This window comes from Hippopotamus amphibius, chromosome 1, assembly GCF_030028045.1.
Source record: "Hippopotamus amphibius kiboko isolate mHipAmp2 chromosome 1, mHipAmp2.hap2, whole genome shotgun sequence".
NCBI lineage: Eukaryota > Metazoa > Chordata > Mammalia > Artiodactyla > Hippopotamidae > Hippopotamus > Hippopotamus amphibius.
The window spans coordinates 151,631,306-151,649,233 of record NC_080186.1 but is presented as its reverse complement, the minus strand read 5'-3'; the positions used below and the strand labels follow the sequence as shown (position 1 = coordinate 151,649,233).

The 17,928-nt window shown below is 37.0% G+C and overlaps 1 protein-coding gene across 1 annotated transcript in view; it reads right to left on the bottom strand.

Annotated features, from left to right (window-relative positions):
* Positions 1-11,860: 11,860 nt before the first annotated feature.
* ZNF300 (zinc finger protein 300) overlaps positions 11,861-17,928 on the bottom strand; it is a 70,197-nt gene continuing 64,129 nt past the window's right edge. Inside the window, exon 9 of the mRNA XM_057730828.1 lies at positions 11,861-17,513. Coding sequence (XP_057586811.1) covers positions 15,968-17,513 — 1,546 coding nt within the window. The 3' untranslated portion in view covers positions 11,861-15,967. The remainder of the gene's footprint in view (positions 17,514-17,928) is intronic.

Here is a 17,928-nt window from a genome sequence, read left to right as displayed (position 1 = left end):
TATGTCCTGAGTTCACCTTCACTCATCCTGCATAAGACAGCCCCACTCTGAAAGTGTTTGGAAATGAGACAGTTTTCCAGAAAAGAGTGTTTTTTGAATGCTAGAGAAACTAGGCCCATCCAGTATACACGGAACTGGATGAGCTTGAAGGTGTCAGATGTTTGGGAGTTATGCTGAGGTGGATCATCAGATGGGTGTGGCAAGACCAAGGAACAAATTAAGGATTGTCTGAGTCTATGGGATTCAATGGTCTCAAAAAAAAAAAAAAAAACCCTTTGAACTCAATGAATTCTCCCTGCTGAGTGGATATCTTATGGAAGAAAGCCCCATTCTACCACGCTTGAATTGATGACATCATTGCAGGGCAAAGGGATCATACAGCCTTCAGTGATGGGATGACTCAAGGGGCAGTCATAAGCATACACAGAAAAAATGAGGATAAGAGTGGGGAAAAGTTGGGGAATGAGTGGGAAGGGAGGAAAGTTAACCCAGCTAGTGGAAAAGAATGGGAACATTTTCATTATTACTAATCATGACACTCCCTACCCAACCAAACAATGCGCATGCAGCACACACACACACACACACACACACACACACACACACACACACACCCCATGACCTGTTTATGAGTGTCTCAGACACCACAGAGTATGCCTCAGAGCATGGAGTAAATGTATCACGGAAGGTTAGGACGGAATTTAGATTTTTCACAAGGAAATAAGCATTTTTCTCTCTCTAGGTTAAATGTAGAACCTCAAATTGCTAAGTGCTTCATTTTATTAGGTTCTAAATTTACATTTTTATATAATCCTTAATGTGATCATCACACTAAAATTATAAACATAAAAATTACACAATAGAGTTTCACTTGGAAAAGTAGTGTCTAGCAGCACGCACAAAGACTACACATTGCCACATCGACAGGTGCATAAATGAAACTGGTAATAATTGTTGATAATGTCCACTTCAAAATAGTGAAATGAAAAGGTAACAGTGAAGTGAATGGGTCTTAACCACTCTGAGACCAAGCGTGCTAGTATCCAGGCTAGGCCACAGTCAAATGATGTGGCAGATGGTGGGGCTGAAGGCACAGCAGCTCCTCCTAGGGTTTCCATTGTGTGGCCACAGAGATGGTCTTTGCACACAGATATAGCTGTCACACATTATTTTTCAAGTTCTCACTCTTTTTTCCTTTCAACTCAGTGGTGGTGTCTGCCAGGTGGTCAGAGAAAAACTAAGCAGCCAGTACGGGTGGATGCCTTGCCTTCCCTGTGGAGCTGATGTGCATTTCCCGCGTGAATTTCTCATGAACTTACACACTGCAAAACTGCAGGCCCTTCTGTGAATCAATGACGTACTTGGTGCTCTAATGAAGCTGGGGGTGAGGCAGAGGCTCCCGAGTTTGAAGCTCTCAGTGAGCTGTTACCCTGTTGCCAATAGGCACATGGTCCTCTCATATGTTGTGGCTGCTGTGGCCGCGTTGTTCTTACTGGTCTGGCTTTGCCACTTGGCGGCTCAGCTCATGCTGGTCCTTTCCTCTCACCGCCAGGGGACCCCTCCTGCCACCCCGTGGTGCCTGGAGTGGGTGAACCAGCCCATCTTACTCAAGGTGCGGTATCTCTGGCTTCCAAGCGACTGCAGTTGAAGCCCGGCCCTGACTTTTCCTCCGGGGGAGGCATTTGTGGGTTGTACCCAGAGAAGCCACATTCATTCAGAGAAACCAGCTTGGCAGGCAGATTCTCATCTGTGTCAAATCAATCATTAGATCCCCCTTCCTCAAAAATCTGGTTGAGGACAGGAGCATTCTTCCTGGGTGTCAGGCAGTTGATCACAGACAGTTTACAGGACAAAACCACTTGTGTTAAGAGAGACGTGGGTCACCTTCTCTTCCTCTTCCACACTGAACACACACTTCTGCCCACTGGCAGTTAATTTCAAGTTTTCGGGCAGCACCATAGAGAGTGCTGGCCCAGTCAACTCAGGTAGGTCTGAAATTCTGAAGACAGGACACAGCCATCGGCTTTGTTTTTGTTTTTTTTTTTAAAAAAAGAACTTTTATTGAGATAGAGTTAACATACAATAAACTGCATATATTTAGAGTGTACAATTTGGTATCCCATTCTCCGAATTCATTCCCCCCCAACCCTCCCTGCAGCCATCGGCTTTGTTTTAGTATTCACATGTGATCCGAGAAACCTGGACAAGAAACCTCTGATACAAACCAAGGGAAGGAGACTGTAAGTTTCCATGTCAAGTGGAAGTTCTAAAAAGGAGGACATATCCAACAAACACAGATATTAAAGCAAGTTTTCCAAATAATATAATGCTTTATAACTATAATTAATTATATGAAGATCATTTTCCAAGAGACCAGAAGAACCTCAGAACATTTTGAACTATTATTTGAAAATATAAAGTAGGTTGCACCTTTCATAATCTGTTCTTTTAGTGAAATAATTTTCACTTCTAATGATACATTTTTTAATTTACAGTATGATTTTTTGTTGTCTTGTTTCTTTCCTTGTGGTATAATTTCTGTCTTTTTGGCCGTGTAACGTGGCATGTGGGATCTTAGTTCTCCAACCAGGGACTGAACCTGTGTACCCTGCAGTGGAAGCCCAAGGTGCTAACAACTGGACTGCCAGGGAATTTCCCTCCTTGTGATTTAATTAACACACAGTAAAGTGCAGAATTTTAAAGTGTATTCTTTGATGAGTTTTAAGAAATGCATACCCATATCAGAATACAGGACATTTCCATCAAATGAGAAATTTCCTTTCTGTTCCTTCCCAGCTAATCCACTCACTGAGGCAACCACTGATTTCCTATACCATAGATTAATTTTGCCTATTTCAGAACATTGTATAAATGAGGTCACATAGATTTACTAACTTTAGGCAATACCACACTATCTTCATACTGTAACTTTATAGAAAAAAAACCTGAAATTATGTACAAAGTTCTCCAAATTTATACTTCCTTTTCAAGAATTTTTTGGCTATTTTAGGTCTTTTGCATTTCCATATGAATTTTAGAATCAGTCTGTCAAATTCTACCAAAAAAAAGTTTCCTGCTGAGATTCTGGTAGGGATTGTGTTGAAGGTACAGACCAATTTAGAGAGAATAGATAACTATACCGAGTCTTCCAACCACCACAATGGATATATTCCTCCATTTATTTTTGTCCTTTTTATTTCTCTCAGCAATGTTTTATAGTTTTCAGTGTATAGGTACAATATTGTACACATATTATTAGATGTATCCATATTTCATATTTCTAATGCTATTGTAAGTACTATTTTTTAAATTTAAATTTAAATTTGTTTGTTGTTAGTATGTGGATATACATGTGATTTGTGTATTTTGATCTTGTATATTATGTCTTTGATAAACTCACTTTTTAGTTCTAGCAGCTCTTTTTGTAGATTATTTGGGATTTTCTTAGTACTCATGTATGAATAAGGAAAGTTTTACTTCTTTTCCAAACAGGATGTCATTTCTTTTTCTTGACTTATTGCACTGGCTAAGGCCTCCAGTACATTGCTGCATAAAAGTAATGGAAGGAACCTTCCTTTCCTCGTTCTTGATTTAGAAGGAAAATGTTTAGTCTGTCACCATTAAGTATGATGCTACCTCTTGGTTTTGTGCTTGTTATTATCTGAATGAAGAAGTTCATTTTTACAGATGCTGAGTCTTGTCGAGTACTTTTTCTTCATGTATTGAGATAACACATGGTTTTTCTTTTTTAGTTTGTTAATGTGGTGACTTACCTTGACTAAATTTCAAATGTTAACCCAACCTGGCATTTCTGAAAAAAACCCACTTGGTCTTGATGTATTATCTCTTTTATATACTGTAAAAATAAATTTGCTAAAATTTTGTTTAGAATTTTAAAATCTATGTTAATGTGGGATACTGGTCTGTTTTATTTTTTGTTTTATCTCTGGTTTTGTATCAGGGTAATGTTGGCCTAATAGAATGAGTTGGAAGCTATTCCCTCCCTTCAATTTTCTGAAGGAGTTTTTGTGGGATTGGAATTATTTCTTCCCCAAATTTGGTTTGGTTCAGTACATTCAGTTCACCATAACTGTATTTCTTCTGGAGCAAGTTTTGGTAGTTTATACCTTCCAAAGGATTTGTCCATTTCATCTAAGTTATCAGGTTTACTGGCATTAAGATATTCACAGTAGTCCCTTATTATCATTTGGATATCTAAAAAATCTGTAATGATGTTATTTCCCTCATTTCTGACTCTGTGTCTTTCCTTTTTTATACTGATGAGTGTGACATATAAATCTTTTCAAAAACCAAAATTTGTTTTTATTTTTTTCTATTTTTTTCCATCTTTTTAATTTAAATTTCTCTGAATTATTTCCTTTCTTCTGTTTTACAATAGCTTTCACTTTTTTCCTTTTTTAAATTTCTTAAGTTGGAAACTGAGTCATAGATTTATGGGGACTTTCACCTTTTCCAATGTAGGCATTTAGTGCTTTATATTTCCTTGTAAGTATTACTTCAGAGGCATCTCAAAAATTTAGATATATTGTGCTTTCATTTTCATTCAGTTCACAATACTTCATTTCCTTTTTAATTTTTTCTTTGATCAATGGATTTATTTAGTTTCCAAATATTTGGGGATTGTTCAGATACTTTCCTATGATAGTTTCTAACTTAATTCTGCTGTTGTCAGAGAACACACTTTACCTTTTTAAATCTATTAAGACTTGTTTTATGACCTCATTGTATGACTTACCTTGGTAAATGTTCTGCATGCAGATGTGTATTCTGCCATTGTTGGCTGGAATGTTCTACAAATGTTAGTTAAGTCAATTTGGTTGATGCTGATGTTCAAGTGTGTCTACTATACCCTTGCTAATTGTTTATTTCTTTGTTCTATTAATTATAAAGAGAGGGAATTAAAAGTTCCAACTACAACTGTGAATTTATCTCTTGCTGTTCTATGAGTTTGTGCTTCATGTATTTTAAAGCTCAGCTATTAGGTGCATAAACTTTTAGGGTTACATCCTCCTGACAGACTGACCTCTTTATCATTATGAAATGGTCTATTTTATCCCTGATAATTATTCTTTGTTCCTTCAGCTTTCTTTTGATTTGTGTTAACCTGGTATATCTTTTTCCCATCCTTTCAATTTTAAACTATATTAACTTTAAAATAAAGACTGTTGTAAGAGACAAGGAAGGACAGTACATAACGATCAAGGGCTCAATCCAAGAGGAAGATATAGCAATTGTAAATATATATGCATCCAACATAGGAGCACCTCACTATATAAGGCAAATACTAACAACCATAAAGGGAGAAACTGACAGTAACACAATGATAGTAGGGACTTTAACACCCCACTTTCATCAATGGACAGATCATCCAGACAGAAACACAGACCTTAAATGACACATTAGACCAGATGGACTTAACTGATATTTATAGGACATTCCTCCTGAAAGCAGCAGAATACACATTCAAGTGTACATGGAACATTCTCAAGGATTGCTCACATGCTGGGCCACAAAGCAAGTCTTGGTAAAATTAAGAAAACTGAAATCATATTGAGCACCTTTTCTGACCACAACACTATGAGATTAGAAATAAACTACAAGAAAAAAAGCTGTAAAAAACACAAACACCTGGAGTCTAAACCAGGGGTCCCCAACCCCTGGGCCAAAGACCGTTACTGGTCAATGTCCTGTTATAAATCAGACCACACGGCAGGAGGTGAGTAGTGGGTTAGCAAGTTAAGCTTCATCTGTCACTCCCCATCACTCCCCATCACTCACATTACTGCCTGAACCATCCCCCTACCTGGTCCATGGAAAAACTGTCTTCCATGAAAATGGTCCCTGGTGCCAAAAAGGTTGGGGACCACTGGTCTAAACAATATGCTACTAAACAACCAATGGATCAGTGAAGAAATCAAAAAGGAAATCAAAAAATTCCTAGAGACAAATGAAAACAAAAGCACAATGATCCAAAACCTAGGGAATGTAGCAAAAGCAGTTCTAAGAGGGAAGTTTATAGCAATACAATCCTACCTCAGGAAACAAGAAAAATTCCAAATAAACAACCCAACCTTACACCTAAAGCAACTAAAGAAAGAAGAACAAACAAAACCCAAAGTTAGTAGAAGGAAAGAAATCAAAGAGATCAGAGCAGAAATAAATGAAATAGTTGAAGAAAACAATAGAAAAAATAAAGGAAACTAAAAGCAGGTTCTTTGAAAAGATAAACAAAATTTGATAAACCTTTAGCCAGACTCAGCTAGAAAAAAAGTAAGAGTGCTCAAATCAATAAAATTAGAAATGAAAAAGGAGAAGTTACAACTGACACCATAGAAATACAAAGGATCATAAGAGACTACTACAAGTAACTACACACCAATAAAATGGACAACCAAGAAGAAATGGACAAATTCTCAGAAAGGTACAATCTCCCAAGACTGAACCAGGAAGACATAGAAAATATGAACCGACCAATCACAAGTACTGAAACTGAAACAGTGATTTTATAACTTCCAACAAACAAAAGTCCAAGACCAGGTGGCTTCACAGGCAAATTCTATAAAACATTTAGAGAAGAATTAACACCTATCCTTCAGAAACTCTTCCAAAATAGGAAGAACTACTCCCAAGCTCATTCTATGAGGCGATCATCAACCTGATACCAAAATCAGACAAAGATACCCCCAAAAAAGAAAATTACAGGCCAGTATCACTAATGAATATAGACACAAAAATCCTCATGAAAATACTAGCAAACCAAATCCAACAATACATTAAAAGGATCATATACCACGATCAAGTAGGATTTATCCCAGGGATATATGGATTTTTCAATATCTGCAAATCAGAGTGATACACCAAATCAACAAACTGAAGAATAAAACCATATGATCATCTCAATAGATACAGTAAAAGCTCTTGACAAAACTCAACACCGATCTATGATTAAAAACTCTCCAGAAAGTGGGCATAGAGGAAACCTACCTCAACATCATAAAGGACATATATGATAAACCTACAGCTAACATCATGCTCAATGGTGAAAAGCTGACAGCATTTCCTTTAAGATCAGAGACAAGACAAGGATTTCAACTCTTGCCACTTTTATTCAACAGTTTTGGAAGTCCTAGCCATGGCAATCAGAGACAAAAAAGAAACAAAAGGAATCTAAACTGGAAAAGAAGAAGTAGAACTGTCACTGTTTGAAGATGACATGATACTATACATAGAAAATCCTAAAGATGCTACCACTAAACTACTAGAGCTCATCAATGAATTTGGTAAAGTTGCAGGATACAAAATTAATACACAGATAGCTGTTGCATTTCTATATACTAACAATGAAAGATCAAAAAGAGAAACTAAAGAAACAATTCCATTTACCATTGCATCAAAAAGAATATACCCAGGGATAAACCTACCTAGGGAGGCAAAAGGCCTGTACTCCATAAACTACAAGGTGCTGATGAAATAAAATTGAAGGTGACACAAACAGATGGAAAGACATACTATGTTCTTGAATTGGAAGAATCAATATTGTGAAAATGACTATACTACCCAAGGCAATCTATAGATTCAATGCAATCCCTATAAAATTACCAATGGCATTTTCCACAGAACTAGAGCAAAAAATTTTTTAAATTTGTATGAAGACACAAAAGACCCCAAATAGCCAAAGCAATCTTAAGAAAGAAAAACGGAGCTGGAGGAATCAGGGTCCCTGACTTTGAACTATACTACAAAGCTACAGTCATCAAAACAGTATGGTACTGGCACAAAAACAGAAATGTAGATCAATGGAACAGGAGAGAAAGCCCAGAAATAAACCCATGCACCTATTGTCAATTAATCTATGACAAAGGAGGCAAGAATAGACAATGGAGAAATGACAGTCTCTTCAAAAAATGGTGCTGGGAAAACCAGACAGCTACATGTAAAAGAATGAAATTAGAACATTCTCTAACACCATACAGGAAAATAAACTGAAAATGGATTAAAAACCTAAATGTAAGACTGAATACTATAAAACTCTTAGAGGAAAACACAGGCAGAACACTGACATAAATCACAGGAATATCTTTTTCAATCTGTCTCCTAGACTAATGGAAAACAAAAACAAAAAAAATATTTGTTTTTATAAATTTATTTGTTCATTTATTTATTGACTGTGTTGGGTCTTTGTTGCTGCACACAGGCTTTGTCTAGTTGCTGTGAGTGGGGGTTACTCTTCATTGAGGTGCACAGGCTCCTTATTGCTTTTGCAGAGCATGGGCTCTAGGTGCGTGGGCTGCAGTAGTTGCAGCACATGGTCTCAAGAGTTGTGGCTCACAGGCTCTAAAGCACAGGCTCAGTAGTTGTGGCATGTGGGTTTAGTTGCTCCGCGGCATGTGGGATCTTCCTGGAGCAGGGATTGAACCCATGTACCCTGCATTGGCAAGTGGATTCTTAACCACTGCACCACCTAGGAAGTACCCCCCCACACACAAAAATAAATAAATAAATAAATAGGACCTAATTAAACTCAAAAACTTTTGCATAGCAAAGGAAATCATAAACAAAACAAAAAGACAACCCACAAAATGGGAGAAAAATATTGCAAACGATGGCACCAACAAGGGATTAATCTTCAAAATTTATAAACAGCTCATGCATCTCAATATCAAAAAATCAAACCACCCAATCAAAAATGGTGGAAGACCTAAATAGACATTTCTCCAAAGAAGAAACACAGATGACCAAGAAGTACGTGAAAAGATGCTCAACACTGCTAATTATTAGAAGAATGCAAACCAAAACTACAATGAGATATTACCTCACATCAGTCAGAATGGTCATCATCAAAAAGTATACAAATAATAAATGCTAGAGAGAGTGTGGAGAAAAGGGAACCCTGCTACATTGTTGGTGGGAATGTAAATTGGTACAGCCACTATGGAGAACAATATGGAGGTTCCTTAAAAAACTAAAAATAGAGCTACCATATGATCCAACAATCCCATTCCTGGGCACATATCCAGAGAAAACCATGGCTTGAAAGGATATATGCACCCCAGTATTCATTGCAGCACTGTTTACAATAGCCAAGACATGGAAGCAACCTAAATATCCACCAATAGATGAATGTATAAAGAAGATATGGTGTATATATATACAATGGACTATTAGCCATTAAAAAGAATGAAATAAAGCCATTTGGAGCAATACAGATGGATGTGGAGATTTTCACACTAAATAAGTCAGATAAAGACAAATAACATATACTGTCACTTAAATGTAGAGTCTTAAATAAAGATACAAATGAACCTATTTACAAAACCAAAACAGACTCACAGACTTAGAAAAGAAACCTATGGTTACCAAAGGGGAAAGATGGGGGGAGGGATAAATTGGGGGTTGGGGATTGACATATACATACTATTATATTTAAAATAGATATAACTAACAAGGACCTAGTGTATAGCACAGGGAACTCTGCTCAGTATTCTGTAATAACCTAAATGGGAAAACAATTTGAAAAAGAATAGATACATGTATAAGCATAACAGAATCACTTTGCTATACACCTGAGACTAACACAACATTGCAAATCAACTATAGTCCAATATAAAATAAAAAATTTAAAACAAACATTTGTATAGGAAAAAATATAACCTATTTGTGTCTTTATATTTAATGTATGATTTTTGTAGGCAGCATATAGTTGGCTGTGCTGTTTTAGCCAATATGACAACCTCCTCCTTTAATTGGTGTGTTTGGACTTTTATGTAATGTGATAATTTACATTGTTAGATTAAGGCTATCATCTCCATCTTATTTTCTGTTTGTCCTATCTGTTCTTTTCTTTTTCCTTTTTCTGTCTCTGTTGGATGAATTGAATGTTTGTTGTGATTCCTTTTTAACTCCTTTTGGATTATCAACTATAACTGTGTTGTGTTATTCTAGCAGTTTATTTAGCATTTATACTATATACCTTTAGCTTATCCCAACCTACCTGCAAGTAATATACCACTTCACATATAGAATAAGAGCCTTACAATATGTTCATGGTCATTATATGACCATTATATGACCTTTATGTGACCACATGGCCCCTCCAAAGACTGACTTGGCCTACCTCTGACAGGTATAATTGAGGATGTTGTGACACTCTTCAGACAGCCATATCTGGGCCTCTCCAAGGATCTCCTTAGATAAGGAGTCACAGAGCAATATGAAGCATTAGACTAGATTTCCACTTGATCATCTCAACAAAATCTGGAGCCAGTGTCTGTTGGTACCACCTGCAACAAAGAGAGTATCATCAATCAGGATACACCTCCTAAGGGACTATATTTCTAGATGCTTCAATCTTACAGGGCAAGAGCTTAGGGGGTTCACTGAATGTGTAGTATCAGTGGCTTCCCCAATTTTCTTCAGATTCTGATTCTCTGAACTCTTAAAAATCCAACTTGATTTCCATGTTTATCAACAAGCTATCTCATTTCTAGGACCTAGAAGAGGTCCTTTCTGAACACCAAAACTTAAGAATTAAGATTAAATCTTTAAATCAATTAAAATAGTGATTTTTGAAGGAGACTTTTTTTCAATAATAAATCTTGGCTAAATAGGAGCACCTTTGTGCAGGTATCACAAATCATGAACTAGTTCAAAGAAGTCTACAATGGAGAGTGAGGCAAGAGGGGCAGCATAATACATTGGTTAAGAGTGTAGACGCTGGCATCAGAATATCTGGATTTGAATTATTTCTGATGAATGGAAACTAAGTTACTCTTTTTGTCTTGCTTTGTTTTATTTTTGATATCTTGATTTCTTTTAGTTATAAAGGAAAAGAGTTAAACAGTTTTTGTTTGTTTTTCTTTTGATAATGGAAAATGTGTGCTGACCTTCAAAGCAGCTTTCTCACCTTAAAATATTGATATCAGCCTTTGTATAAAGATTCTCTCTTTTTCAGTCTGCTGAAAAGATTGAGAGGAGGGTGTGGTGAGTATTGCATGCATAGGTAGAGAGATAGGCCATGATGGGTGTGCTGCCTATTACCAACAAGATGATGAAGCTCCTGGTGGTGAGAAAGAAATTCAGTGCTTTAGGAGACTGGAGATAATCCCAGATAACCATCTCAAGGATTACCTGAGATTCCTCATAGCTCCAGATTTGCAAAACTAGCTGCTGGACAGTAACAATGATTTCTTAGAGAAGTCTATGAATTTTCTCCTCACCAAGTAAGAAATACAGTATTTCCCTATCTCAGGAATGTATCAAAAGCTCTATAACCCAATTAGAGCACAAGCCATTAGAATGTAGAATCTTCAGTTTGCATCATAATAGGTTGTACCACAGGAAGTCCTCATTAAGATGACTGAATAAGCTCCTCTGGGGCTTATTGTGCAGATAAAGACTCAAACATCAAGACTGTTACTGGCACAGGGACTTCCCTGGTTATGCAGTGGTTAAGAATCTGTCTGCTGGCCTTCACTGGTAGCAGAGTGGTTAAGAATCCACCTGCCAATGCAGGGGACAGGGGTTCAATCCCTGGTCCAAGAAGATCCCACATGCCACAGAGCAACTAAGCTCATGTGCCACAACTATTGAGCCTGCGCTCTAGAGCCCATGAGCCACAACTAATGTGCCCATGTGCTGCAACTACTGAAGCCCACACATCTAGAGCCTGTGCTCCACAACAAGAGAAGCCACTGCAATGAGAAGCCCATGCACTGCAACCAAGAGTTGCCCCTGCTGGCTGCACCTAGAGAAAGCCTGCACACAGCAACAAAGACTCAATGCAGCCAATCAATCAATCAATCAATCAATCAATCAATCAATTTTTTAAATTGTAGTAATTCTGCTAACATGGTTGGGAAACATTTTCAGTGTAAGATGAAAGAAATACTAGTAAAATATCAAGGATTTTGTGAAAAGTAAGAATAGAACAGTACAGACATGTAATTTAAAACAACATGTTGTGATCCCTTTCCAAGTCCACTGAAGGTGGTCTAGACTCAACGACTGCCAATTGGCTATGAGCACCTGAAGCAGCCAGATTGGGGTTTTCCAAAACCATTCACCACTATGAGAAATCAGTGTTCTTTGGAGAATTGGTTGACTCCAGGTCTGGTGGAGGAAATAAGCAAGATGAATCTGTGGTATTGTAACTAAGGCATTTTCTTAACTGTATTTTGAAGAATAGAAGTTATCATCATAACAAACTCAACAGTTTTTAATTTCTTTTGTGGTTTTTTTTGTCTTTGAAAAATCTTTTCATGGTGAAAGACAATTATTTTGTTTTCTTCTAGAAATTCATAGTTTCTACATTTACATTTATGCTCATTACCTTTTTCATGTTGACTTTTATATATAGTATGAATATGAGCTAGGAATCAAGGAATTTTTGTTTTGTTTTGTTGTTTCATATGGATTTCCAAATGTTCAAGCATCGTCTGTTGAAAAGACTACCTTCTGGGACTTCCCTGGTGGTCCAGAGACTGAGAGTCTGGCTTCTAATGCAGGAGACACAGGTTGGACCCCTGGTGGGAACTAGGATCCAACATACTGTGGTGCAACTAAGCCTGCGCACCACAACTAAAGAGGCTGCACACCACAACTAAGACCCAAAGCAGCCATAAACAAACAAATATTTTTTAAAAAGGAAAGAGAAGACTACCTTCTGTCCCTTGAGCTACCTTGTCAACTTTGTTAAAAATCTGTTGTCCATATATGTGATTTGATTTCTAGACTATACTGTTGCATTGACCTGTCTACACTTGTGCCACTACTATATACTTAATAACTTTAGCTTTAAAATAAACCTTGAAATCAGGTAATATGAGCCTTCTTCTTTCTCTTCAAAGATGTTTTATGTATTCCAAGTCTTTTGCATTTCCACATAAATTTTTGAATCAGATTGTCAAATTATACACAAATGTCTGCTGAGATTATTTTTTTGTTGGTGATTGCAATAAATATATAGATCAATTTGAGGAAAATTGATATCTTAACAATCAATATTGAATCTTTCCATCTCTAAATACAGTATATCTCCTCATTTACTTAGTTATTTTGTGAAACCCATCTATTTTGTGAGAAATGGGTTTACTAGATTTTTTTTTTGTAGCTTTTGAAATCACCTGTGTAGAAGACCATGTTGTTTGCAAATAAAGACAATTTTATTTTCCTTTCCTGACTGTATGCTCCCCTCCCCACCACACTCCACCCCCCCATCTTTTTTTGTTTTCTCTACTGCACTGGCTTAGATCACTAGTACAATATTCACTGGGAAGAGCAGAGCAGAGCACACATCTTTAACATTTTCCCAATCTTGGAGCAAACATTTATTCTTTTACCATTAAATATGTTAAGTTTAGATATTCTATAGATGTCCTTCAACAATTTGAGGAAGCTGCCCTTTATTCCTAGTTGCTGAGTTTGTATTCTAAACGGATGTGGAATTTTTGTCATATCATTTTCCCCCATCTATAGAAATGACCATACAGTTATTCTTTTTAGGCTACTGGCAAGTTGAATTCTATCAAAAGTTTTTTGTATATTGGACCAAACTTGCATTCTTGAATTAAACTCTACTTGGCCATGATGTACTTTTTTTTCCCAAAATATTCATCGATTTGATTTGCAAACAGTCTGTTAAGGATGGTTGTGGCTATGTTCAGAAGAAATACTGTCACTAATTGTTTATTCTTGTAATGTCTCTGTCTGGCTTTAGCATCAGGATAATGGTAGCCTCATAAAGTATGTCAGGGATCCTTCTTCTTCTCTTTTCTGGAATAGATATTGTAGAATTGGCTTTTTTTTTTTTTTATTTAGTTGTACTCAAATCTTTTCAATAGATTTTAATTATCTGTAGAATCTGAATATACTTATTATTTCTTTTTCTTGCCTCACTGTATTGGCATCTCCTCTAGTAAAATGCTGGGGAAAAAACCCAAAAGAACAAAAAACTGGTGAAATGTTAAACCAGTAGGCACTAAATCTGAAATGAGATTTTTATAGGAGCCCATTATCAGATCAATGAGGCTGCCCAGGAGCTGTAACAGTAAAAGGATCAATTGGGAAGTCTGTAAGGTGGGAACTGTGAATCTTTGTTAAATCTACATCAGGTCTATAGCTGTCACTTACATAGTTTTATATAAACCTGCTCTTCACTAAATTTCTCTATATTCCCAAAATGGTCCCTTGTCCTTCTCAAGCCTCCATAAGAACCAGTTAGGACATCTTCCATAAGGAATCTTCAAAGTAGCTCAACCCATGAGGTATACCCTTAGGCCTTCTACCCAGATCTGAATGGCCGGTTATATCTGATGTCATTGCCCTCAACTCAGTGTTCATAATGAGACCAGAAATTTGCCCACACATGTTCCCACATTCCTCTCCATCAGGTATGCCCTCTCCCCTGCAGAGATTCTCATGCAGTTTCATAATAGATAGTTCAGCCATTCAGGAAGGGGATAAGGTGGGCATGAAATGTGAAGGAATCAAGTGGGATCTAAAGGAAGAACAATGTGAACATGAGTAAACCATGTTTAACCATACAGACACCCTCATCCTTGTCAGGTATGCTCTCATGCAGAGCATCTGCAGCAGCAGTCCTCATTTTAAGTTGCTCATGGAGGAATATGTGGGATCAAGGGAAGGAGAACAGGAGATATTTTAGAGGTATTAAGTTCTCAAATCTATGGCAGGCATGAATTCTTACCCAAAGAGTTTTTCTTTGTAAGTGTCCTCAGTTCCAGGGAAAACAGTTGCAGCTGCAGGATAGGGGTCAGAAAGGAACTCAAGAGTCAACAGACAGGGTCTTTATGTGCAAACACCACAGCTTATATAAGTGTATGTAAAAAATAATAAAAGTATAATAAAAATCTCACTTTAACACACCACAAATCAAAGCTACCAGGGTCAAAGAGTAAGATGAATCAGTCACAGGAATGAGGTATAAAAGCAGAGTATCTGGACTATAAAGCAAGTTGAGATGTTTCACATTAGTCTTAACATCCTTTTACAGGACGATAGAGAGGAAAGATAAAAAGAACTAATATTAACTGAAAATGTGCTCTATATTGTACTTTTATTTACCAATAAGAAAAAATATTCAGATGGGTAAAGTAGGCTTGCCTGAAGTCACACAATCTTTTGAGTTGTTGAGCCAGGATTAAAACCCAGACCATCCGGTTCAGTAGCAAAGTCTTTCCACCATACCAAATTCCCAGTAAGGGAGGGTAAAGAGGAGACTTGGTCAAGAAGCATCAATTTCAAGCTCCAGGATCCTTCCAGAGGTACAGATCAACTTATAATCCTGACATGTGAAAATGTACAATTATCACTTTTATTGAATCTGATCAATCTCTGTCTCCACCTTTGTATAAGAATTTTACATGTATCTACAGGGATCATGCTAAGCCCCTTTTTTCTTTTTTTTTTTTTTTGCCATGACACACAGCTTGCAAGATCTTAGTTCCCTGACCAGGGATTGAACCCGGGCCACAGCAGTGAAAGCACTGAGTCCTACAGCCAGGGAACTCCCAAGCCCATTCTTTTTAATGCAGTTTCTAGGAACTGATTTTTTTAACTCAAGTTTTCTTCATGTCCTTTATAGGGAATCACTGTATATGGCTAAAATAATGCCTGGCTAATATTAGAATTTTGCAATCTGTTTACTGGTATAGTATATAAGGAATATGTAATTTGACAATATTCTATATACATAACTTGTTCTAATGATGATTAACTTAACTTTAAAAGCTTTACATGACATGGTGAAAATATCCTTCATTTATGTAATTATTTCCCATCTTCTTTGCAGAGTTAGGTATCACCACACTACAGACATGAATTTTCTTATAAAATTTTCTCTATAAAGATGTTGTCCACAAGTTTATCAAATTAATCAGGTTTCTGTTATTTATTAAGGCTTGCTATTTACGAAGACTTGTCTGTGTTTTTAGTTCATTATGATTTTACCACTGCTATGAATTCTCTGATGTACAGTGAGTTGTGATTTCTGGATGAAGGCTTTTCCACATACAGCACACTGATAGGGTCTTTCCCCAGTATGAATTCTCTGATGTAAAACAAGGTCTGATTTCTGAGAAAACGCCTTTCCACATTCAGCACATATGTAAGGTTTCTCTCCTGTATGAATTCGCTGATGACCTGGGAGGTGAGACTTTTGAGAGAAGGCTTTCCCACATTCAGTACAAACATAAGGTTTTTCACCTGTGTGAATTCTCTGATGTCCAATGAGATGTGATTTCTGACAGAAGGATTTTCCACATTCACTACACTTATACGGTTTTTCTCCAGTATGTGTTCTCTGATGTATAATAAGCTGTGACTTCCGGGAGAAGGTCTTCCCACATGCAGTACATTCGTAAGGCTTCTCCCCAGTATGAATTAACTGGTGTGTAATAAGTTCTGTCTTCCTGCTGAAGGCATCCTCACATTGAGCACATTTGTAGGGTTTCTCCCCAGTGTGAATCCTTTTATGTATAATGAGGTGAGACTTCTCACAGAAGGCTTTCCCACATTCAGTACACTCATAGGGCTTCTCTCCAGTATGAGCTCTATGATGTATAATCAGCTGTGACTTCTGGGAGAAGGCCTTCCCACACTCTCTACATTCATATGGTTTCTCTCCAGTGTGAATTCTCTGATGTATAATGAGTGGTGATTTCTGGGAGAAGGCTTTCCCACAGTCACTACATTCATATGGCTTTTCCCCAGTATGAACTCTCTGATGTATAATGAGGGATGATTTTTGAGAGAAGGCTTTTCCACACTCAGAACATTCATAAGGTTTCTCCCCAGTATGAGTTCTCTGATGTACAATGAGGTGAAACTTCTCACTGAAGGCTTTCCCACATGCACCACAATCGTATGGTTTCTTTCCAGTATGAATTCGTTGATGTACAATGAGTTGCGACTTCTTAGCAAAGGCTTTTCCACATGTAATACATACACAGGTTTTCTCCTTAGTTTCAGCATTCTGATATTGAATAAGGGATTGTTTCTTGCTGAAAATATTTCCATGCTCGTTATCATCACAAGGAATTGCTCCATTGTGACTTTTCTCAAGATTAGGATTGGACACACCGTGGATGGATGATTTTCCACATTCAACACTCTCATCAGGGTTTTTTCTTGAATTGCTCTTATTATAACTAGGTAGCTCAATATTAGATTTCAAGTTCTTTTTAAATGCATCACAGTTGTGGGGTCTTTGTCTTGAAGTATCTGATCCTATGCACTCTTGAAATATTTTTCCCAATGCATTATATTTGTGGTCTGACTCCACAGTCATTGTTTTGTTGTTGATGACTGTTACTTGCCTGAAAAGTCTGTTTTTCTGACATCTCCGCTGGCCATCACCTTGACAGGCTTTCAAAATGGAGTATAATGAACCATCCTTTGTGACTCCTTTCACTATTTTATTATGGAAGGAAACAGACCCCAAAATATATGATTGGGGGTTGTCAAGGTTACTCTTCCTGTCTAAAGGAAAGAAAGATAAAATAAAACAGTCATAAAGAATAATTAAGAGAATGCAGAGGAGTATAAAAAATGATTGATCCAATGAAGGTGATGAACTCAAAAGAGGGAGAGAGACAGGCCATTTCATAAGACAGTACAGCATATAGCATGATCAGTGGAATGGATAGACAAGGATGTAATAGAGAAATATCCATGAAAAAAAACTAGACTTGAAGGAGACAGAAAACTGTTTAAGTTATTATCACTCTAATCTTGGATTACTCTTCTAGAATCTTCCTATTTCTCCTGCTTTCTGAATGGAAATGCTTTTCACCTTTCAAATTCATATATTTTATAAACCATTTGCTATATATACTTGACTAGTATTATTCTGACACCATCAGCCGAAGAAACAAGCTCTCTTCTGTACTC